Genomic DNA, 24,143 nt, shown 5'->3' with positions numbered 1-24,143 from the left:
CCATTAACTCCGGAGTCAGGCAGCGAGGGTCAGTATAATATAGGCACAATGTGGGTAATTTGATGAAGAGTTTAAGAGAGTGTGTGGAGTTAACTAGGCAAGGCTAGCAATGGAGATGCAGGTCTCTGCAGTGGGATGAAATCATGGGATGCGCAAAGAGTACCTTGCAGAGTATGATCATGGGGTGGCGGCGTCCGTTGGCGAACAGGGGGCAAACGGGCCTTTGTATGGGCCTCAGTGTGGCCGCCGGAGTTTCCGCCTGCCGGCCGATGTGGCCTGAAGTGGATCGGGCTAGTTATCCAGCAACGAGGTAACAGCCTCGCTTTGGTGCCGCGCTGCGCCCAGCATCATGAAATCAGGCCGCGAGGGTCAGGCAGTGATATGTGTGCTTGATTCCGGCAAAGAAGATGCAATTTCTGAGGCGGGCAAAGGGTGGTGGAGCCTTACCCAGTAGAAGGCTCTGTAGAAATCAGCTGGGCCTCGTGGATGGCGTTTGACACTGCACGAGGTGCAGCTGGGCTGCGTGGATGGTGTTCGTCACGGCAGGAATAGAGATGTCTTAGGTGAGGGGGGGCTCCTGCCCTCGCCTCGATGAGGCTGCTGGCATCACTGACTGAGGCTCAGGGGCCAAGCAGGAGCCGTTGTATTGGCCTTAGTGTGGCCACCAGCCTTTCTGCCTGCCGGCATATGTGGCCTGAAGAGGATCGGGCTAGTTACCTAGCAACGAGGCAACATCCTTGCTTTGGTGCTGCGCTGCGCCCAGCATCATGAAATCAGGCAGCGAGGGCCAGGCAGTGATATGTATGCTCGATTCCGGCAAAGAAGACGCAATTTCTGAGGCGGGCAAAGGGTGGTGGAGCCTTACCCAGTGGAAGGCTCTGTAGAAATCAACTGGGCCTCGTGGATGGCGTTCGACACGGCACAAGGGGCAGCTGGGCCACGTGGATGGCGTTCATCACAGTAGGAATAGAGATGTCCTAGGTGAGGAGGGCTCCTGCCCTCTCCTCGATGAGGCTGCTGGCATGGCTGTCTGAGGCTCAGGGGGCAAACAGGGGCCTTTGTATGGGCCTTAGTGTGGCCGCCGGCGTTTCCGCCTGCCGGCGGTTGTTGACTGAAGACGATCGGGCTAGTTAGCTAACAACGAAGCAACAGCCTCGCTTTGATGCTGCGCTGCGCCCGGCATCATGAAATCAGGCAGCGAGGGTCAGGCAGTGATATGTGTGCTTGATTCCAGCAAAGAAGATGCAATTTCTGAAGCGGGCAAAGGGTGGTGGAGCCTTACCCAGTGGAAGGATCTGTAGAAATCAGCTGGGCCTCGTGGATGACATTCGACACGGCATGAGGGGCAGCTGGGCCGCGTGGATGGCGTTCATCATGGCAGGAATAAAGATGTCGTAGGTGAGGAGGGGCTCCTGCCCTCTCCTCGATGAGGATGCTGGCGTGGTTGACTGAGGCTCAGGGGGCAAACAGGGGCCTTTGTATGCGCCTTAGTGTGGCCACCGGCCTTTCTGCCTGCCGGCAGATGTGGCCTGAAGAGGATCGGGCTAGTTACCTAGCAACGAGGCAACATCCTCGCTTTGGTGCCGCGCTGCACCCAGCATCATGAAATCGGGCAACAAGGGTCAGGCAGTGATATGTATGCTTGATTCCGGCAAAGAAGTTGCAATTTCTGAGGCGGGCAAAGGGTGGTGGAGCCTTACCCAGTGGAAGGCTCTGTAGAAATCAGCTGGGCCTCGTGGATGGCGTTCGACACGGCACGGGGGGAAGTTGGGCCACGTGGATGGCGTTTGTCACGGTAGGAATAGAGATGTTGTAGGTGAGGAGGGGCTCCTGCCCTCTCCTCGATGAGGCTGTTGGCGTGGCTGACTGAGGCTCAGGGGGCAAACAGGGGCCTTTGTATGGGCCTTAGTGTGGTCGCCGGCGTTTCCGCCTGCCGGCAGATGTGGCCTGAAGAGGATCGGGCTAGGGACCTAGCAACGAGGCAACATCCTCGCATTGGTGCTGCGCTGCGCCCAGCATCATGAAATCAGGCAGCGAGGGTCAGGCAGTGATATGTATGCTCGATTCCGGCAAAGAAGACGCAATTTCTGAGGCAGGCAAAGGGTGGTGGAGCCTTACCCAGTGGAAGGCTCTGTAGAAATCAGCTGGGCCTCGTGGATGGCGTTCGACACGGCACGAGGGGCAGCTGGGCCACGTGGATGGCGTTCATTACAGTAGGAATAGAGATGTCGTAGGTGAGGAGGGGCTCCTGCCCTCTCCTCGATGAGGCTGCTGGCATGGCTGTCTGAGGCCCAGGGGGCAAACAGGGGCCTTTGTATGGGCCTTAGTGTGGCCGCCGGCGTTTCCGCCTGCCGGCGGTTGTGGCCTGAAGACGATCGGGCTAGTTACCTAACAACGAGGCAACAACCTCGCTGCGCCCGGCATCATGAAATCAGGCAGCGAGGGTCAGGCAGTGATATGTGTGCTTGATTCCGGCAAAGAAGATGCAATTTCTGAGGCGGGCAAAGGGTGGTGGAGCCTTACCCAGTGGAAGGCTCTGTAGAAATCAGCTGGGCCTCGTGGATGGCATTTGACATGGCACGAGGCGCAGCTGGGCCGCGTGGATGGTGTTCGTCACGGCAGGAATAGAGATGTCGTAGGTGAGGAGGGGCTCCTGCCCTTGCCTCGATGAGGCTGCTGGCGTGATGGACTGAGGCTCAGGGGCCAAACAGGGGCCTTTGTATGGGCCTTAGTGTGGCCACCGGCCTTTCTGCCTGCCGGCAGATGTGGCCTGAAGAGGATCGGGCTAGTTCCCTAGCAACAAGGCAACATCCTCGCTTTGGTGCCGCGCTGCGCCCAGCATCATGAAATCGGGCAGCGAGGGTCAGGCAGTGATATGTATGCTTGATTCCGGCAAAGAAGATGCAATTTCTGAGGCGGGCAAAGGGTGGTGGAGCCTTACCCAGTGGAAGGCTCTGTAGAAATCAGCTGGGCCTCGTGGATGGCATTCGACACGGCATGAGGGGCAGTTGGGCCGCGTGGATGGCATTCGTCACGGTAGGAATAGAGATGTCGTAGGTGAGGAGGGGCTCTTGCCCTCTCCTCGATGAGGCTGCTGGCGTGGCTGACTGAGGCTCAGGGGGCAAACAGGGGCCTTTGTATGGGCCTTAGTGTGGCCGCCGGCGTTTCCGCCTGCCGGTGGTTGTGGCCTGAAGACGATTGGGCTAGTTACCTAACAACGAGGCAACAACCTCGCTGCACCCTGCATCATGAAATCAGGCAGCGAGGGTCAGGCAGTGATATGTGTGCTTGATTCCGGCAAAGAAGATGCAATTTCTGAGGCGGGCAAAGGGTGGTGGAGCCTTACCCAGTGGAAGGCTCTGTAGAAATCAGCTGGGCCTCTTGGATGGCGTTTGACACGGCACGAGGTGCAGCTGGGCCGCGTGGATGGTGTACGTCATGGCAGGAATAGAGATGTCGTAGGTGAGGAGGGGCTCCTGCCCTCTCCTCGATGAGGCTGCTGGCATGGCTGTCTGAGGCTCAGGGGGCAAACAGGGGCCTTTGTAAGGGCCTTGGGCCTTAGTGTGGCTGCCGGCGTTTCCGCCTGCCGGCGGTTGTGGCCTGAAGACGATCGGGCTAGTTACCTAACAACGAGGCAGCAGCCTTGCTGCGCCCGGCATCATGAAATCAGGCAGAAAGGGTCAGGCAGTGATATGTGTGCTTGATTCCGGCAAAGAAGATGCAATTTCTGAGGCGGGCAAAGGGTGGTGGAGTCTTACCCAGTGGAAGGCTCTGTAGAAATCAGCTGGGCCTCGTGGATGGCGTTTGACACGGCATGAGGCGCAGCTGGGCTGCGTGGATGGTGTTTGTCACGGCAGGAATAGAGATGTCGTAGGTGAGGAGGGGCTCCTGCCCTCGCCTCGATGAGGCTGCTTGCGTGACTGACTGAGGCTCAGGGGCCAAACAGGGGCCTTTGTATGGGCCTTAGTGTGGCCACCAGCTTTTCTGCCTGCCGGCAGATGTGGCCTGAGGAAGATCGGGCTAGTTACCTAGCAACAAGGCAACATCCTCGCTTTGGTACCGCGCTGCACCCAGCATCATGAAATCAGGCAGCGAGGGTCAGGCAGTGATATGTATGCTTGATTCCGGCAAAGAAGATGCAATTTCTGAGGCGGGCAAAGGGTGGTGGAGCCTTACCCAGTGGAAGGCTCTGTAGAAATCAGCTGGGCCTCGTGTATGGTGCTCGACACGGCACGAGGGGCAGCTGGGCCACGTGGATGGCGTTCGTCCCGGTAGGAATAGAGATGTCGTAGGTGAGGAGGGGCTCCTGCCCTCTCCTCGATGAGGCTTCTGGCGTGGCTGACTGAGGCTCAGGGGGCAAACAGGGGCCTTTGTATGGGCCTTAGTGTGGCCGCCGGCGTTTCTGCCTGCCGGCGGTTGTAGCCTGAAGAGGATCGGGCTAGTTACCTAACAACGAGGCAACAGCCTCGCTGCACCTGGCATCATGAAATCAGGCAGCGAGGGTCAGGCAGTGATATGTGTGCTTGATTCCGGCAAAGAAGATGCAATTTCTGAGGCGGGCAAAGGGTGGTGGAGCCTTACCCAGTGGAAGGCTCTGTAGAAATCAGCTGGGCCTCGTGGATGGCGTTTGACACGGCATGAGGCGCAGCTGGGCCGTGTGGATGGTGTTTGTCACGGCAGGAATAGAGATGTCGTAGGTGAGGAGGGGCTCCTGCCCTCGCCTCGATGAGGCTGCTTGTGTGACTGACTGAGGATCAGGGGCCAAACAGGGGCCTTTGTATGGGCCTTAGTGTGGCCACCAGCTTTTCTGCCTGCCGGCAGATGTGGCCTGAGGAAGATCGGGCTAGTTACCTAGCAACAAGGCAACATCCTCGCTTTGGTACCGTGCTGCACCCAGCATCATGAAATCAGGCAGCGAGGGTCAGACAGTGATATGTATGCTTGATTCCGGCAAAGAAGATGCAATTTCTGAGGCGGGCAAAGGGTGGTGGAGCCTTACCCAGTGGAAGGCTCTGTAGAAATCAGCTGGGCCTCGTGGATGGCGCTCGACACGGCACGAGGGGCAGCTGGGCCACGTGGATGGCGTTCGTCCCGGTAGGAATAGAGATGTCGTAGGTGAGGAGGGGCTCCTGCCCTCTCCTCGATGAGGCTTCTGGCGTGGCTGACTGAGGCTCAGGGGGCAAACAGGGGCCTTTGTATGGGCCTTAGTGTGGCCGCCAGCGTTTCCGCCTGCCGGCGGTTGTAGCCTGAAGAGGATCGGGCTAGTTACCTAACAACGAGGCAACAGCCTCGCTGCACCCGGCATCATGAAATCAGGCAGCAAGGGTCAGGCAGTGATATGTGTGCTTGATTCCGGCAAAGAAGATGCAATTTCTGAGGCGGGCAAAGGGTGGTGGAGCCTTACCCAGTGGAAGGCTCTGTAGAAATCAGCTGGGCCTCGTGGATGGCGTTTGACACGGCACGAGGCGCAGCTGGGCCGCGTGGATGGTGTTCGTCAAGGCAGGAATAGAGATGTCGTATGTGAGGAGGGGCTCCTGCCCTCTCCTCGATGAGGCTGCTGGTGTGACTGACTGAGGCTCAGGGGCCAAACAGGGGCCTTTGTATGGGCCTTAGTGTGGCCACCTGCCTTTCTGCCTGCCGGCAGATGTGGCCTGAAGAGGATGGGGCTAGTTACATAGCAACGAGGCAACATCCTCGCTTTGGTGCCGCGCTGCGCCCAGCATCATGAAATCAGGCAGCGAGGGTCAGGCAGTGATATGTGTGCTTGATTCCGGCAAAGAAGATGCAATTTCTGAGGCGGGCAAAGGGTGGTGGAGCCTTACCCAGTGGAAGGCTCTGTAGAAATCAGCTGGGCCTCGTGGATGGCGTTCAACACGGCACAAGGGGCAGCTGGGCCACGTGGATGGCATTCGTCACAGTAGGAATAGAGATGTCGTAGGTGAGGAGGGGCTCCTGTCCTCTCCTCAATGAGGCTGCTGGCATTGCTGACTGAGGCTCAGGGGGCAACAGGGGCCTTTGTATGGGCCTTAGTGTGACCGCCGGCGTTTCCGCCTGCCGGCGGTTGTGGCCTGAAGACGATCGGGCTAGTTACCTAACAACGAGGCAACAGCCTCGCTTTGGTGCCGCGCTGCGCCCGGCATCATGAAATCAGGCAGCGAGGGTCAGGCAGTGATATGTGTGCTTGATTCCGGCAAAGAAGATGCAATTTCTGAAGCGGGCAAAGGGTGGTGGAGCCTTACCCAGTGGAAGGACCTGTAGAAATCAGCTGGGTATTGTGGATGGCATTCGACACGGCATGAGGGGCAGCTGGGCCGTGATGGCATTCATCACGGCAGGAATAAAGATGTCTTAGGTGAGGAGGGGCTCCTGCTCTCTCCTCGATGAGGCTGCTGGCATGGCTGACTGAGGCTCAGGGGGCAAACAGGGGCCTTTGTATGGGCCTTAGTCTGGCCGCCGGCGTTTCCGCCTGCCGGCGGTTGTGGCCTGAAATCGATCGGGCTAGTTACCTAGCACTGAGGCAACAGCCTCGCTGCGCCCGGCATCATGAAATCAGGCAGCGAGGGTCAGGCAGTGATATGTGTGCTTGATTCCGGCAAAGAAGATGCAATTTATGAGGCGGGCAAAAGGTGGTGGAGCCTTACCCAGTGGAATGCTCTGTAGAAATCAGCTGGGCCTCGTGGATGGCGTTTGACACGACACTAGGAGCAGCTGGGCCGCGTTAATGGTGTTCGTCACGGCAGGAATAGAGATGTCGTAGGTGAGGAGGGGCTCCTGCCCTCTCCTCGATGAGGCTGCTGGCGTGGTTGACTGAGGCTCAGGGGGCAAACAGGGGCCTTTGTATGCGCCTTAGTGTGGCCACCGGCCTTTCTGCCTGCCGGCAGATGTGGCCTGAAGAGGATCGGGCTAGTTACCTAGCAACGAGGCAACATCCTCGCTTTGGTGCCGCGCTACGCCCAGCATCATGAAATCGGGCAGCGAGGGTCAGGCAGTGATATGTATGCTTGATTCCGGCAAAGAAGTTGCAATTTCTGAGGCGGGCAAAGAGTGGTGGAGCCTTACCCAGTGGAAGGCTCTGTAGAAATCAGCTGGGCCTCGTGGATGGTGTTCGACACGGCACGAGGGGCAGCTGGGCCACGTGGATGGCGTTCGTCACAGTAGGAATAGAGATGTCGTAGGTGAGGAGGGGCTCCTGCCCTCTCCTCAATGAGGCTGCTGGCGTGGCTGACTGAGGCTCAGGGGGCAAACAGGGGCCTTTGTATGGGCCTTAGTGTGGCCGCCGGCGTTTCCGCCTGCCGGCGGTTGTGGCCTGAAGACGATCGGGCTAGTTACCTAACAACGAGACAACAGCCTCGCTGCGTCCGTCATCATGACATCGGGCAGCGAGGGTCAGGCAGTGATATGCGTGCTTGATTCCGGCAAAGAAGATGCAATTTATGAGGCGGGCAAAGGTTGGTGGAGCCTTACACAGTGGAATGCTCTGTAGAAATCAGCTGGGCCTCGTGGATGGCATTTGACACGGCACGAGGCGCAGCTGGGCTGCGTGGATGGTGTTCGTCACGGCAGGAATAGAGATGTCGTAGGTGAGGAGGGGCTCCTGCCCTTGCCTCGATGAGGCTGCTGGCGTGACTGACTGAGGCTCAGGGGCCAAACACGGGCCTTTGTATGGGCCTTAGTGTGGCCTCCGGCCTTTCTGCCTGCTGGCAGATGTGGCTTGAAGAGGATCGGGCTAGTTACCGAGCAACGAGGCAACATCCTCGCTTTGGTGCCGCGCTGCGCCCAGCATCATGAAATCAGGCAGCGAGGGTCAGGCAGTGATATGTATGTTTGATTCCGGCAAAGAAGATGCAATTTCTGAGGCGGGCAAAGGGTGGTGGAGCCTTACCCAGTGGAAGGCTCTGTAGAAATCAGCTGGGCCTTGTGGATGGCGCTCGACACGGCACGAGGGGCAGCTGGGCCACGTGGATGGCATTCGTCACAGTAGGAATAGAGATGTCGTAGGTGAGGAGGGGCTCCTGCCCTCTCCTCGATGAGGCTGCTGGCGTGGCTGACTGAGGCTCAGGGACAAACAGGGGCCTTTGTATGGGCCTTAGTGTGGCCGCCAGCGTTTCCGCCAGCCGGCGGTTGTGGCCTGAAGACGATCGGGCTAGTTACCTAACAACGAGGCAACAGCCTCGCTTTGGTGCTGCGCTGCTCCCGGCATCATGAAATCAGGCAGCGAAGGTCAGGCAGTGATATGTGTGCTTGATTCCGGCAAAGAAGATGCAATTTCTGAAGCGGGCAAAGGGTGGTGGAGCCTTACCCAGTGGAAGGATCTGTAGAAATCAGCTGGGCCTCGTGGATGGCATTCGACACGGCATGAGGGGCAGCTGGGCCATGTGGATGGCGTTCATCACGGCAGGAATAAAGATGTCGTAGGTGAGGAGGGGCTCCTGCCCTCTCCTCGATGAGGCTGCTGGCATGGTTGACTGAGGCTCAGGGGGCAAACAGGGGCCTTTGTATGCGCCTTAGTGTGGGCGCCGGCGTTTCCGCCTGCTGGCGGATGTGGCCTGAAGAGGTTCGGGCTAGTTACCTAGCAACGAGGCAACAGCCTTGCTTTGGTGCTGCGCTGCGCCCAGCATCATGAAATTAGGCAGCGAGGATCAGGCAGTGATATGTGTGCTTGGTTCCGGCAAAGAAGATGCAATTTCTGAAGCAGGCAAAGGGTGGTGGAGCCTTACCCAGTGGAAGGCTCTGTAGAAATCAGCTGGGCTCGTGGATGGCGTTCGACACGGCACAAGGGGCAGCTGGGCCGCGTGGATGGCATTCGTCACGGCAGGAATAGAGATGTCGTAGGTGAGGAAGGGCTCCTGCTCTCTCCTCGATGAGGCTGCTGGCGTGGCTAACATCTGCATTTTTAATGGGCCTTTATTGAAACTAATGTTCTAAATAATTGATCACCCCTGTAATCTTTTCAAAAAGATAGAGTAGGTGAATGATTAGGTTTTATGTTACTAACAGCGCCCCGTTGTGACACGTATACATTTTCTCACTTTTCTGCTTCTATAATTGCCACATTCTTGTAAACCGGCTGGAACTGGACTTAGGCTCTATTTATTCTGAGGTTTTGACACATTCCATTCACAGTGGAAGCAGAACATTGCATGCAACCTTTCAAAAAATCTGAAAGTTCTAGTGGCGGCCACTTATTTAGGGTGGCGGGCACACCCCCAGGACCCCTTCAGAGTGCAGAAAAAACGATGTGCTGTATTTCCTGACTGCAGTATGTGTGGCGTTGCTGCTGCAATGTTTACATGTGGCGTTGCTGCTGCAATGTTTATATTTAAATAAATAAATATTTATAGCCCTGCTAAACCTGATGGGATTGCCACACAGGCAGAGAGCCAGGGCGTTTCATATTTTATGGAGTTTTTGCTTTGTATATACTGCACAGAGCTCATAGAGTTCCATGCAGTTAGCATAATCCATTATATTAGAAGGCTGGCCAGGCACTAGCGCTGTGTCCCCGCTAGTATTAATTTATGCGCAATCCGCAGTGTCAAGTGTGTCAACCACAGACAGGACAGGACAGGAGAATACCTAATCCCCCACACTAGCGTGAGATGGGGGTTTAGATTCTATCAAAGACACAGAGGTGAATATTATGCATAACAAACTTTACTCTGACATCACAGCAGCAAAGAATAAAAACTTTTGTATAAAACTTTTGGAGAATTTTTTTTCCACAATTTCAACAAACAAAATATATAAGTATCCCAATCCAAAATGGAGGACAGGTCATGCCCTCAGGGTAACCAATGAGCATACAGCCAATTCCATAAATTTCCCTTTCTCTAATTCCAACTCCTCTTTCTGATGCTGTCCTTCCTTGGATATTCACTGCAGCAATCCACCGCGTAGCACCAGAAGAGATGATTCCATGTAACAAGGCGAACTTGAACTCTCGCAACTGAACTTGAACGATCTCCTTTAACCAGGACCTCTCACCCAAAATCTGAAATAGCCAAAACAACCAGTAAGGGTGGGTGGGTGCTATAATATTCACCTCCTTGTCTTTAATAGAATCTAAACCCCCATCTCATGCTAGTGATTAGGTATTCTATGGCAAGACAAGAGGCTCCTATTATGCAAGTTCAAAGCCCTTGCAGAACATTAATAGCTGTGAGCAATGCGTTTATGATAAAATGTCTCGAAAGGTGACTCTCTTGACCAATCAGCTGCTTTAAGGATTTGTTCTAGGCTGCCACCCAAAAAGGTGGCTTTAGAGGCCATAGCACCCTTAACTGAATGGGGACCAAAAGAGGAAGTGTCAACGCCCGCCTCCCGCATGACCCATCTAATCTACCTGGCCAATGTGGAAGGGGATACTGGCTTATGGGGCTTTCTATAGGAAATCAGCAGCTGAGAGGTATTAGGAGGCCGTAGAGACTCTGTTTTTAACTCAAAACATTTCAAACATGCGATAACACACAATTTATTGTTTTCTGGGAAGGCTGGGTAGGATATCGATGAAGTCATACACTTAGTTCTCTGTGAAACAAAAAAGGTAACCCCTTGAGGGGTAAACATTTTACTGTCCACATCTAAAGCTCTGATATCCGACACTCTTTTAATAGACACCACGCAAAACAACATTGCTAACTTGGAGAATAGCTGTTGCAAAGACAGATCCTCATTGGCGGGCCAGACTCGAAAGAGATCTAAAACCAAATTAACATCCCAAAGAACTGAATACCTAGGCTTTGGAGGGATCCTGATACGAATAGACTTGAGGGCTCTTTGCACTAAAAAATGTCTACCTACCGGTTCCCCTTTTACCAAAAGGTGACCTGCTGAGATAACAGACCTGAAGCCATTAATGGTTCTATAAGCTTTGCCCTCTTTAAATAAATCTACTACAAAATTAACCACCTCTACAGGAGGGGCAGAAATGGGATCGAGGTGCCTAACCACACACCAGCTAACCCAGCGGTTCCAAGCTGAAGAGTATCCCAACTTGGTAGAGTGGGCCCAAGAGTCTCTGAGGACTGACATAGAGTCCTGCGAAAGTCCTCGGAAGCACCAGGAAGCGCTGAAATCTTCCATGCCATAAGGGAGAGGTGCCCCTGAAGGACCAACTCGTGAGGAAAACCTCCCGGGTTCGTTAGCAACTGTGGATGAAAGGGAAGAAGACGAGGAATGTTTACTGAGAGCTCCAGGAGAGCCGGAAACCAAATTTGGGAAGGGCAAAAGGGGGTTAGTATCACTAGCATGACCTCTTGTCTGCGAACCTGAACTAATACTCTGGCTATCATTGCAAAGGGAGGGAAGGCGTACGGCCTCTGACCTGACCAATCCTGTAGAAACTCATCGGTAGCTAGAGCGCAAGGATCTGGTCTCCAACTGAAGAACCTGGGGACCTGACAGTTTAGCCTCGAGGCAAACAGATCTACTGTAAACAGACCCCAAAGGGATCCTATCCTGGCAAAGAGGCCCCTGTCCAACATCCAGTCGCTTTTGTCCTGAAGGTGCCTGGAATTCAAATCCGCCACCTCGTTGCTGATCCCCGGAAGGTATTCTGCCCTTAATACAATATTGCGGTCCAGACAAAAATGCCAAAATTCCTTTGCCAGATCCGCTAGGACCTTGGACCTGGTCTCTCCCAAATGATTGACATATCTCACTGCTGAGACATTGTCCATGCAGAGGAATGCACACCAATTCCCCTGATCCTTGAGGAAACTTCGGACTGCAAAAGACCTTGCTAACAATTCCAGACAATTGATATGGAGCTCCTTCTCCCCCTCGGACCACTTTCCTCCCGTGGAGACCTGACCCAGCCTGGCTCCCCAACCTGCTCTTCTGGCATCAGACTCCAGAACTACATCTGGGGAGGGACCAAAAATTGCTTTGCCATTCCAGACCTCCATGTGTTTGAGCCACCAAAGGAGTTCCAACCTTGCCTCCGGGGACAGCACCACCATCTGAGAGTAAGAAAGACATCTGCGAAGATGTCGAGCTTTCAGATGTTGCAACGCTCTGTAGTGAAGAGGCGCCGGGGAAATAGCTTGGATGGATGCTGACAACATCCCCACTATTCTGGCTAACAATCTGAGGGAAATTTTGTCCTTCTTGAGGATAACTCGGATCTCTTTCCTTATCTTGGCTAGCCTGCTGTCTGGGAGGAGAAGGATGCAATCTTTTGAATCTATATCGAAGCCTAGAAACTGGATACATTGCGTAGGCTTCAATATGGACTTTTTGGCATTTAACACAAACCCCAGGCTCTGAAGAAGAGTTACCGTAAACTCCAGATGAGAGAGCAGATTCTGAGAGCTCTGGGCTAACAGGAGCATGTCGTTGAGATATATAATGATTCGGATCCCCTTGGACCTGAGAAGAGCTATCACAGGCCTCATCAACTTGGTGAAGCACCATGGGGCTGAAGACAGGCCGAACGGGAGGGAGGCAAATTGCCAAACCCAACCCCCCCACTGAAACTGGAGAAACTCTTGGTGCGGAGGGAACACAGGAACCACTAGGTAAGCATCCTTGTGGTCCAGCTTGATCATCCGGTCTGCTGGAAGGAGGGTGTCCCTGAGAAGGTGAATTCCTTCCAACTTGAAGTGGTGGTATACTACAAAGGAATTGAGGGCTTTTAAGTTTATCACTGGGCGAAACCCCTGATCCGGTTTCGGAACTAGAAAAATGGTACTTAGAAACTGAGATGACCTGTAAGAGGCCGGGACTACCGCTCCCTTGGAGATGAGGTCTTTGACCTCTACATCTATTAGAGACTGTTTCACCTTGTCCAGAACCAACGGATGGGGAACTGATAACTGGCAAGGAGGGGAATAAAACTCTATGCAATAACCTTGGACTGTCTGTAACACCCAGGGGTCTGATGTGAGGGATTTCCCACTGTGGGAGAAACCTGGCCAGTCTGCCCCCTAGACCTTTGTGGGAAAAAACTTTTAACACTCGAGAAAATACCTGATGCTCCTCTGGACCTCCTGGTACCTCTTCCTCCACGTCCTCTCCAACCCGCATTTTGCTGAGGGAAAAATTGGTTGTGTGCTCCTCGAGCAGAGGAGGAATTCTGTGTGCCTCGTGAGGCAAACTGACAGGGGAGAACCGGCCGGAAGAGCGGGCTCTACCTCTTCCGGCCCTGGGGAAAACCTTTTGCGTAAAAACCTTTTTTATGTTGGCCTGAGCATTATCTAAAGCCGTAAACTTATGCACATACGCTGAAAGGTCTTTGAGAAAACTATCTCCAAACAAATTTCCTTGAGCGGAAGGCCCAGCTTTCCTTTCAGACATATCAGCTAATTTTGAGTCTAGTCTCATCAGCAGAGACTTGCGCCTCTCTTTGGATATTGAGGCATTGCCATTGCCGAGCAGGCAGACAGTTCTCTGTATCCAACCCCTTAAAACATTTACATCCACAGGGGAATTGGAGGCCGCAGCCTCCTCAGCCATCTCAAATATCTGCGTCACAGGACCCAAAACATCTAACAGCTTGTCCTGACAGCTGCGCCAGGCCTTGTCAACCCCTTTTCTGGGGTCTTTACCCTTCTGAGTCAGAAAAACCACCATAGGATGATCTATTTCGGGAGTACAAGCCACCTTGTCCTGCAGGACTGGCCTAGGGCATTCGGATCTTAACTTGCTCCTGTCCCCTTTAGACAGCGGACGTCTGATCCAATATTCAAGGAAAGAGGAAATCTCTTGATTTGCCACTCTGCCGATCTAGGGTGCAATATGAGGGCTGGATCAAAAAATGGGACCCCATTAACATCTAACACAAGAACATTCTGTGCGGGGACCGGAGCCACCTTCTTCTTACGCCTCTTAGGGGGCGAATCTGAATCCTCAGAAGAATCTGAGGTAGAAATAGGTATAGGGGATACTGTTGCAGGGAGCTGTGCGTATGATGGCCAAGGGGTGGAGGAAAGGGGTTGCTGGGACTCATCTCGCCTGCGCTTCTGCGCTCTACTAGGGGAAGACTCAGGGGACGTGACAGGGCAAGGACTGAGTTGTCCTGAAATGTGTTTTGTTTTCATTGTACATTTTTTTTGGGGCCTGGGGCTCGACAGAGGATCCAGCACTCTGAGGGGGATGAAAATCAGCGATGCGGTTAATCAGTCTGTCAAATGCTGAAGCTAGCGTATTATTAAGACCAGACAAGGCTGAATCCAGGGAGGACTGGATAGCCTGTGCCACAGATGGTTGTTGACTCGACTGGTCTACCCCATTATCTGTTTTCTTTGAAGGCCGCACCTGCGTACTGGCATCCGCTGAAGCTGGGACCATATTCTTTCCCATGACAGTCTTATCCAGATTTTGTCACCACAGAAGTGTGAAAACTCCCAATCACCAAAGCAGAGCAGGCTGCGTGCAATTGCACCAAATTAGCCGAGCAGGGTAAATAATAACTGCATACACCCTATCTGGGTGTGAGAAACTGGTGACAGGCGAGCAGGCTATTATTCAAATACACCCTAGCAGGGTGACAGAAGTGGAGACAGCCGAGCAGGCTGATCAAAGAGAGCACTAAAATAAACCACTCCGTTAGGTGTTACATAAATGGGAATGCTAAGCTTCTTTAAACAGACCGCACGCGTCACGAGCCCGGCTTCAGAAACGAGCGCGAAAGCTCTGGGAAGACCAGCAACTGTAAATAAACCCTCTCATGAGGGAGAAAGCATTCCACTCGTCGGCGCCTGGGTTGAAAAGGTCGGCGACGCAAACAAATTAAATTAAATGCACTCGGCACAAACGCCCTTGACAGAAAAACAATCAACAAGCAATCGCTCCACACGGAGCGCCGCCACAATGTATCAATTTGACCTGAGGTCAGTGTTCGAGCGCGAACGCGGCTTCCAGTTTGCTAATGCAGCATAAAGAAATGACAATCTCTACAATGCTTTAAATCACCCAATCTTAACAATATGACAAAGTAACACTCAAAAGTAACACTCTAAACTCCATATAATGCACAGCAAGGCAAGAACTAGGAGGAGTGTCTTAGCTGTGTTAGTCAGCAGCAAAGAAAGAGGAGTTGGAGTTAGAGAAAGGGACATTTATGGAATTGGCTGTATGCCCATTGGTTACCCTGAGGGCATGACCTGTCCTCCATTTTGGATTGGGATACTTATATATTTTGTTTGTTGAAATTGTGAAAAAAACATTTTTCTCCAAAGGTTTTATACAAAAGTTTTTATTCTTTGCTGCTGTTATGTTAGAGTAAAGATTGTTATGCATAATAGGAGCCTCATGTCTTGCCATAGAATCTGATTCCGCATAGTAACTTTCAGGTGAGCGCACGAGAGCCAGAGTGGTGTCATCGGATTCCCGGAGCCAGCCGAGGCTTGTGCTGAGAGACACGGCGTGTTCTCATCAACCAAGCTGAGTGAAGCCGAGAGACCACCTGTGCATGCAGCGGCTGCGGCCTTGCCTTGTTGGCCAGGCCACAACAGAAAAGCTGCTGTAGTAAGTCACTTAGTAAGTAGTGCATCGTTGACATGAGGGTCTGGTATGCTCATTCTCCACCTGCCTGTGGTTCGCCGCTGTTGTAAAACGTGTGTGTGTTTGTTTTTTTGAGGTCAAGGGATTTGAAGGAGTGTTTGCACAGTGAGTGCTGCTGATGTGATATAAGTGCAGGATTTTGTGGCATCTGCAATCTGCCTGAGTTGGTTATTCATTTTTAGTTTTTCCTCCATTAATTAAAAACAGTGTCTTAAAATGGAGTCGGCCTGTGACACAAAATAACACTGCTACTGTGCAGAGTTAAGGTAGCAAGGAAGTGCTTTATGCTGCATTCATTTCCTTTCCTTTTTGCACATATGTAAGCTTACCAAGGAACATTGCCCCTTGTTTGTCGGTTCCCTGTTTGGGAAAGTCTACTAGATAGATTGGGAAAACAGTGTGTAATGAATGTCCAGCTCTTCGACAATTGTATTTATAGTCGTATATATTCACATTGCCTTTCTTCCACCCCTCCACAGAATGCAGATAACCCCCAGGTGGTATCAGTCTGTATAGTTAGCCTCTGACCTCTCCTTTCAGGCTCCCAATCCCTGAATCACCGACAGACAACAGTGTGGGCAGAGAGAGACCCCAAGGTGTTCAGGCCCGCTCATCTCTTTGTGTAACAAATGGACCCATGGGTGCTATACACCAATGTGCCCCCCTGCCACAGAGCTCCTACCACAGCTGGGCTCACTGCTGGACCATCCCAGTCATTGTACTCATTTCATTGCTCTCCGTCTCTCTCCTGATGGAGAGCGGCAAATTTAACTCAAGTCTTGTGCCCCGGCCAAGCCCTCATCCAACTCTGCTCTGTGTGACTGACAGTGTCTGTCCAATCCAGTCAGCCAGGATGACTGGACTGCTCGAATGAGACAGTCACAGACAGCAGGACAGGACTTGAATGAGGGGCCCAGCTGGGCCTTGCTCTGGCTGGCACGTGAGGCGATTTGGCGTGAGGGACGGATATTACTTTTCAGAAACATTTTTGTTACAGATTTCCTCTGTGTAGCGTTGGACCTTAAAACGTACAGATTGATTGGGAGGAATAAGACAAACAGTGGAATGATTTTCTGAGCAGTGATGTTTCCTTTTTTCTAGAAATGTTGCTTGCACACCCACGTGAGTGCGCACACACATATACCATCAATCGCCCACAAAGTATATGTCAAAATCTTTTCACATGTATCTTGGAAAGCTAGTTCGTACTAATGTGTTTTATAACATTTCAAATGAACTCCTCATTTGTTCCATATTTTCTTTGTTGTATCGTGCTTCTGGTGTCATTTCCTTCATTGTAGGCTAAATAAAAGTACACCACAAACAACCAGGACCATACATGAACTATTATTTAAATGACATTAAAGGTATGTTCTAGCATAAGCAGCACTACATTCTATATTGTAGTCAAGTAAAAGAAAGCTAATAGCACTGTCTGTGGTATCAGTTGTGGTAGGGATGGGCATTGGAGTTCTCATCTTTGACCCTGTTGTCAGACCCTTAGGGGTTAATGGGCATGTATGTGTACCTCATGACAAGTACAGCTCCAATAGGTATAGTTGCAGATGTTATCTGGTCCTACCAACAGGTCATGCTTCTGTGTTATGAAAGAGTATACCTTATTTGAACAATTACTACATGATCCATTATGAAGATTTTCCCCATATTTTGCTTATGCTTACTAACAGGAGTCAGTCTTGCTGAACAGGAATTCAGTGGACCAATTGCTCTCAAAACCATTTCTGGGCTTTCATACAATGAAAAACTGGATGTGAAATGATTAGCGCCCAATCAGCCACATTTCAAAATTGCACAGTCCTCTAAAGATAGGGGTAAGAACTTCAAACGCACATTTTCCATATTTTGGTATGAAAAGAAGACATGGCTCACTGGTAGCACTGCTAAGCAGTCTTTGTTCTGCTTCCCCAGCCTGCTGTTTGGAGGTACAATGGCCTGCACAGCAAGAGGAGTCACTGATTTAAAGCATTTGTCTGAAAAAAGTAAAAGACATGAATCATGCAAATCTTATATCAAGAATGTATTAAAGCTGGCCATGTTGGGAAGTTTTGACATTGCAACACAATTGGACGATGCCTATCGTCAGAGAGTGATGAAGCATAATGAGGATGTGGACAAAAACCAATACATCTTGTCAAAAGGAATTGACTGTGTGTGCTTTTACAGGGCATTTAAATCAGCTTTACGTGGCCATGATGAGACTGAAGATTCTTTTAATCCTGGTGTATTTAGAGGCCTGGTAGATTTTGTTTCCACTAAGACTCAGTCTCTGCTAGTCTATCACTACATTGATAAACGATTCAAAATTGTTTAAAGGTTTCATGGATTTAGTCAATCTGAAAGACTCTTGTGCGCAACCCATTGCTACTACCCTAATAGAAAAATGTAACACAGTTTTCTCTGAAGATTGCCAAAAAAAGAAAGTCATTTCTCAAACCTCTGATGGTGCTAGTGTGATGATTGGGGTGTCTGGTGGGGTCCAGAAGAACATCCCTGAAATGTATTTAAATGCCCATTATGCACATTTCTATGCACCAGCTTAACCTCATCATGGAACAGGCTGTTTTCAAAATATCACAAGGGAGAATTTTCTTCAGTGATGTGTCTGCCTTCTGTGCATTTTATTCATGTTCCCTAAAAAAGAACTGGAGTTCTAGAGGAGGTATCGGATATAAGACTTCCAAGACCATCGCGCTTTCACTGGAGCTACCATATTTGGGTAGTAGATTCCATCTATCAGTATAGGGACGCACTCCTTAGATGCTTTGAAATCATTCAAAGCTGGTTTCATTTTGAGGGAGCTGCTGTGAAAGAGGCCTGGGGATTCATTAGAACTCTAAAAGATAGGGATTTCCTTTTCTTCCTTTATTTGTCCAGTGACATAATGCCCCACATTGACATAGCTTCAGAAGCGAGATGTTGATTCTGTGTATGTACAGAAAGCAACTGCAACTTTTTATGAACTGCTTTAGCAGGGTATAAGAAAGCACTAAGAATTTGGAAGCTACATTTTCCACACAGTCAACACAAAAATGACCACCATAAGTCATGTGGCAAAAGAAGTATGTGTCGTCATATTTACACATGCCCGAGAGCGCTTTGCATTTACTAAACACTTGGAGGGTGGCAAATTGTTGCAGAGTGAATTATTTGTAACACATAGGCAGTTTTTGATGCACTGACTGCAACAGTCCAAGCGTACCCCATGTCAAACAAGGATAGACTGTGCACTGAGCTTTCAATTTTAAATGAGTGGCCATATTTCTGTAGTACAAGTGTTGAAATTGCTTTATTAAAATTGTTCATCGAAAACAATTTTGAAGTAGCTTTTTTGTGAGACAATACATTCATTGAAAATACTGATCACTACACCCATAGCAACAGCTGAGTCTAAACGCTGTTTCTGAAACCTAAAGAGAATCAAAACATTCCTGAGAAACACAATGACTCGGGATCGTCAAAATGCTTTGGCTATGATGTCCATGTTAAAACAGCTCATTCAAGAGATCCCAGACTTCAATGTGCAGACTATTTACAAATTAGTGTGCACAATTCGTAAACAAACTCTCAAAATGATTGACAGTTGTATGTTCTTCTGTTACAAGCTATTTGCAGTTACTTTATGGATTATACCATCATTGAATTATTTAATTGTTTCAATCTCTTTACATGTTAGGAATGTGTGTGAGGTTGCAGTGATCCGTTTGACAGAACAGTTTGACTTGCCATAGCACTTTCTTTTGCCCATAGAATTGCAGAATATACAAGAGGGCTGTTACAGTAGATATATAGCCCATCAGCCTCCTTACGTGGGTTGGGGCTGACAGTTAAGTGCTGACCAATACTGTAACTGCCCTCCAGAACATTTCAGAATATTACTAAATGAATATATGGTTAAGAAAGGCACGTTCATTATGTCAGTACCAGCATATGAATGCTCATGATTGGTCAGAAATGTGTGAAGGTTATGTTCAATTGAACAGAATTCTTATCAGAGTATGATGTTATGGTTCTGATAATACCACACCTGAAATATTAAACTTAATAAACTATTTGTGCTGCATTTTTCTCCATGCAATATGTATGTGCTATTTCTGTGACCTGTTCATCCCACGTGTTTCAACTTTGAGCAACCGAAGCAATGGTGACACAGACTAGCATTAGAGGTAGGAGAAATGTTGCATTCATTAAGTGGCAAACAACTATATGTTAGCTCAGTTTCTCCCATTTAAGATAATGCCTCAAAGCCCACCTTAGAAAGAGGATGAACACATATGAATGCCAGTAACAGCATGAGAAAATGATTATTTTTCCAGCATTACTGTACATCTATATAATGATTTTTTTTTATTCCTACAACATAGTAGCAGCTATTCTCAATACAAGCTGCTGTAAAATACACAATCACACTTGCACACATAAGAATAAAGTATCATCATTAATACCTAAAACCTAATGCTTTTTAGGTAATGTTTGTGTGGGCTTGGGCAGTAAATCACACATTTTGGAAACCATGTTTCCAAAATATTTGTGGGGGGGAAAGAAACGCACGTGCCTTAATATGGGTCGAGCTCGCTTACAAATTCACCCTGAAAAATGTCCACCCCTCCAGCTTTTAAAGACACCAGCCGCCACTGCGAGGGATGGGCATGTTGAAAAATGAAAAAGAAATTGCGCCATTGTTATGAATTACATTTGGGCGGCAGCAGAGCCACAGTTTGTATTACACTCACCAACTGTGCTGTTCTCCAGACCTTTGACACAATGCGTGGCTTCATAAGGGCAAGGCGCAAAAGTGCCAGAGCAGCTCTCAGAGTTCATTTTGGAGCACTGTTCACAAATGAGGCCATTTCCTAGGAAAAAAAGATATTTCTAATGTGTTATGTTCCTTCAGGTTTTCCCTTATGAAGACATTTAATCACATTCAAAAGAAATAAAAAAACATTATTCCCGAAGAACTAGCTTTTGCAATTTCTCACGCAATGAAACACACATATAATGGGGTCAATTGATTTTATTTATTTGTATGGATTTTTTGGGTTTTTATAATGCGCCCATACACAGTGTGGTTCAAGGCGCAACAAGCCAATGGAGGGGAACAGGGATGACAAAACAGAAAAAACAGTCCTACTAGGCCTTGTGACATTCGGATCGTGCGAGTGCAGTAATAGAAGTGCTGGGGGGAGGGGAAGGGGGGGAGTGGTGGAGGGTTACGCGAGTGCCAGAGTTGCCCAGGTGGACAGAGCCCAGGGGGAAGAGAGTGCAGAGCAGAAAAGTCCATGTGCTGAGGAACGGGGCAGGAAGGGCTCACAGGGCGCAGGTCCAACCAGGCTAGTGCAGGGGGAGCCCAAGAGGGCAAGTTCAGGTAGGGGGGGTGGGCGCAGGAGACCAAGTGCAGGGATAGACTGGCAGGGGAGGGCCTGGTGCCCTGTAAGGATCTGAAGGAATCAGGCAGCCAGTCAAGAGGAAGAGAGGGAAAAAGAGCAGGGGAGACAGTGAAGGAAGAAGGAAGAGAAAAAGAGGCTATTGAGAAGATTCCAGAACTTAAGGAGGCCCAGCTCAAGTCTGAGAGGGGCAGAGAGGCAATTCCAGAGGGAGGCACCTGCAGAGGAGAGAGGTCTACCCCCACTCTCTGCTTGGAGAAGCATCTGATCTGCACGAGTTGGAGCTAGAAGACCGAAGGGCTTCAGCAGGGAGGGATTTAGTGAGAGAGAGTTGGATGTAGTGGGGTCCCAGACCCCAGAAAGCCTTGTGGATAATGAAGAGGGTTTTGAACTGGATCCATGACAGCATAAGAACGTACACTCGTGTTACAGTAACAAGGTGTATGTAAACCATATATACTCAGGAGAGGGGCCACAGAGAAGCACAGAGGCAAAATAATAAGTCTCATTCAGAAATGAAATCTCATGGTTGAGAGTGTGTGCAGGGTTGCATATATTTCGCAAACAGCGTAATGCAGATCAAAACCTTGCCCCTTATCTGCGTCTCACAGGCAGAACCTGGGGAGGGGGAGAGATTATTTCAGAGGGGGCGAGACATTTATTCTCCCTCTGCAGATTCTATTTCAGAGTGAAGTCTCTGTGGGAGGTTACATTGTGAAATGATCGTGTGTGACACAATACGTCCCCACACTTGTTTATACTATCATGGTAGCATAAGAAATTACATTCTTGTTACGCCAACAAATCATGTGTAAAATATATATATATATATATATATATATATATATATATATATATATATATATATATATATATATATATATATATATATATATATATATATATATATGAATTGGGAAAAAGAACAGAGAATCAAGGCGACAGAACAACGAAAGGACATAAACCACACAATATTTTGCAAACTGCTTTATCTCCAAAAGCATCATCTTCTAACTTCTGCAGATTGTCATGGGCATATTATTTTAAAAAGTGATACACCCCATCTCAAAGTGGGAGAGCGCTGCTTTGTTTTGTTTGTACTAAAGGAGAGCAGGGCTGAGGAAGAACCTCAGAGAATGTCTCACAGTCCTCAATAGCCGGGGCCTTGCTCTACCTCCTCTACGGTTCCAACTCATGAGGTGCACACTCTACATGGTGGCAGAATACAGAGCCCTCAGAGCCTGGGACCAGTCACAGGAGTTCTTGACATTGTATGATCACAAGATGTCCTCTCACTGGGATAGTGTCTCCAAGCTGGGAAATGTTCTGCTGACAGCTGATATTTGTCTGTCAACCTACCTTTACTGTTTCCGGTCTCATCATTCCTTTGACTTTCAGCTTTTATGTTTGGTTGTGATGGCTATCATTGGACTGACGAGAACGTTTTAATAATGGTTGGCACCTTGAAGGGCACATTAGTCCAAATGCCAGGCTTTGGTTTGGAGCGGGCACATACTTCTGATCTGTTGTGATAGAGATTTAGATCTCATCCAGATCTAATGCAGAGATGGAAGACCAGATAGGGGGTCTGGAGCGTGAGTGATATAATGCCAGAGACTAATGATCATCACAGTTTCTATTCATGCACCTTTTTCTTTGGTGCTTCAACTTGCCTCCTTCCACAAGGGAAGACTTGTGATTGCAGAAAGCAAGCAAGGTTCTTCATGAGTTAAGGGTGCTAAGAAACATTCAGAGAGATGATTCCTGTGTTTCCACTGCTGTCCACTAAAGAAATAGCTAGCAGCACCTGGCAAGATAATCCACAGTATTCGGACTTTCCGATGCAGTGCTGCTGGGTACCATAACATTTTTCCACAAGATGTGCTTTCTTGACCTTCTACAAGACCTGGAAACAGAATGTACAGTTTTCAACCACCCTGATGCTCGGAGCTGGATACCATGAGCAAGATTCTACACTGTGCTGAGCGACTGCAAGGCCTGCGACCAAAATCTGCATTTTCCAACCTTCCGGGTGCAGTGCAGTGGGGTGCAGTGCAACACGAAACTCCATTACCTAAGGTGATCTTTATTGACCTGCTTAAATACCTGAAACAGGAAAATGCACATTTCAACTTCCCTGACACTGTGATGTTGAATGCGATGCATACAAATCCTACATCATCCAAGATGCACTTTTAAGAGCTACTGGAAAAACTGGAAATGAAAACTGCACGTTTTTACTTTCATGATAAATGACTTTTAACTAGAAATTGCATCGTGTATGAATTGTAAGGAGTTACTTGAAGAATTGAAATGAAGACTGCATTTTCAACCTTTGTGAGGAGAAATTATTCTCCCTTTCTCCTCTTTTAGGGTTATCCAGGATGAACCTTGATTAATTGTAATGACTGGCATTCTAGACATTCAAGAGGCAAATGGTTTTGCCATCTCAATGGCTGCAATAAAAAACATTCTGTCAAATCAGCATGTGCAGAATATTTGTATATCATGATTGGCCAAAGTCTTCCTGTGCCCTGCCTTCTCTTCATTTCTCTGATAGGGTAGATTCGACCTACTCAGAGACATTGGTGCAGGTCCACTGAGAATTCTGTACTGCAGTAGCGGATGGCGGGTTCACAGCGCATTACACCACCTGCCAGCGCTGTATTGAGGGCCAATCCTTTTTCACCACTAATGGTGAGGGCCTTCTACAACATTGTTCTTTTATAAGTGAATCTCGAGCTCCTCTGTATTTGTGTGAGTTTCGAATTATGCAATTTCAAATATGTGGATTTAAGAAAGTATTGAAGAGAGTGCAATTACGTGTCCCCTCCAGTGATGACAGCAAACAGGACGGCCGCGGCTGTGAGTAACACCCCCATGGTTCTGGTTAGTGGATGGAGCTGGGTGATGCAGAGGAACCTAAAGTGTGCAGCTTCTCTTATCCTCTGTACAGCTTCTCCACAGGACATGACTTTTATAGATGTTGAAATACAGAAGGGGGTTGTCCTCCTGATCTTCCTTGATGGGAGGAGGAGCAGAAGTGCACCACCTGTTGTTTACAACTGCTTTGTGATTGGGTGCTGTGTTCAGTGACATCCCACCCCCCCAGAAACCTTCTAAACAAACATGTAACATGATGTAATGCACTCAAATCCAACAATTTGCTTTACGTAGACATTTTTAATTTCTACTCCTCAATGTTTTAAGTTTCAAAAAAACATACATTTCTTGCAA

The 24,143-nt window shown here is 49.3% G+C and overlaps 1 protein-coding gene across 1 annotated transcript in view; it reads right to left on the bottom strand.

The window, feature by feature from the left end:
• Positions 1-23,864, bottom strand: part of LOC138521541 (ly6/PLAUR domain-containing protein 8-like) — a 50,412-nt gene extending 26,548 nt beyond the window's left edge. Inside the window, exons 1-3 of the mRNA XM_069634463.1 lie at positions 23,750-23,864; positions 22,981-22,990; positions 20,256-20,375 (exon numbers count right to left, since the gene is read on the bottom strand). Coding sequence (XP_069490564.1) covers positions 20,256-20,375; positions 22,981-22,990; positions 23,750-23,788 — 169 coding nt within the window. The 5' untranslated portion in view covers positions 23,789-23,864. The remainder of the gene's footprint in view (positions 1-20,255; positions 20,376-22,980; positions 22,991-23,749) is intronic.
• Between the last annotated feature and the right edge of the window lie 279 nt (positions 23,865-24,143).

This window comes from Ambystoma mexicanum, chromosome 1q, assembly GCF_040938575.1.
Source record: "Ambystoma mexicanum isolate Mex_15411 chromosome 1q, UKY_AmexF1_1, whole genome shotgun sequence".
Taxonomy (NCBI): domain Eukaryota; kingdom Metazoa; phylum Chordata; class Amphibia; order Caudata; family Ambystomatidae; genus Ambystoma; species Ambystoma mexicanum.
This window is presented reverse-complemented; position numbering and strand designations above follow the sequence as displayed.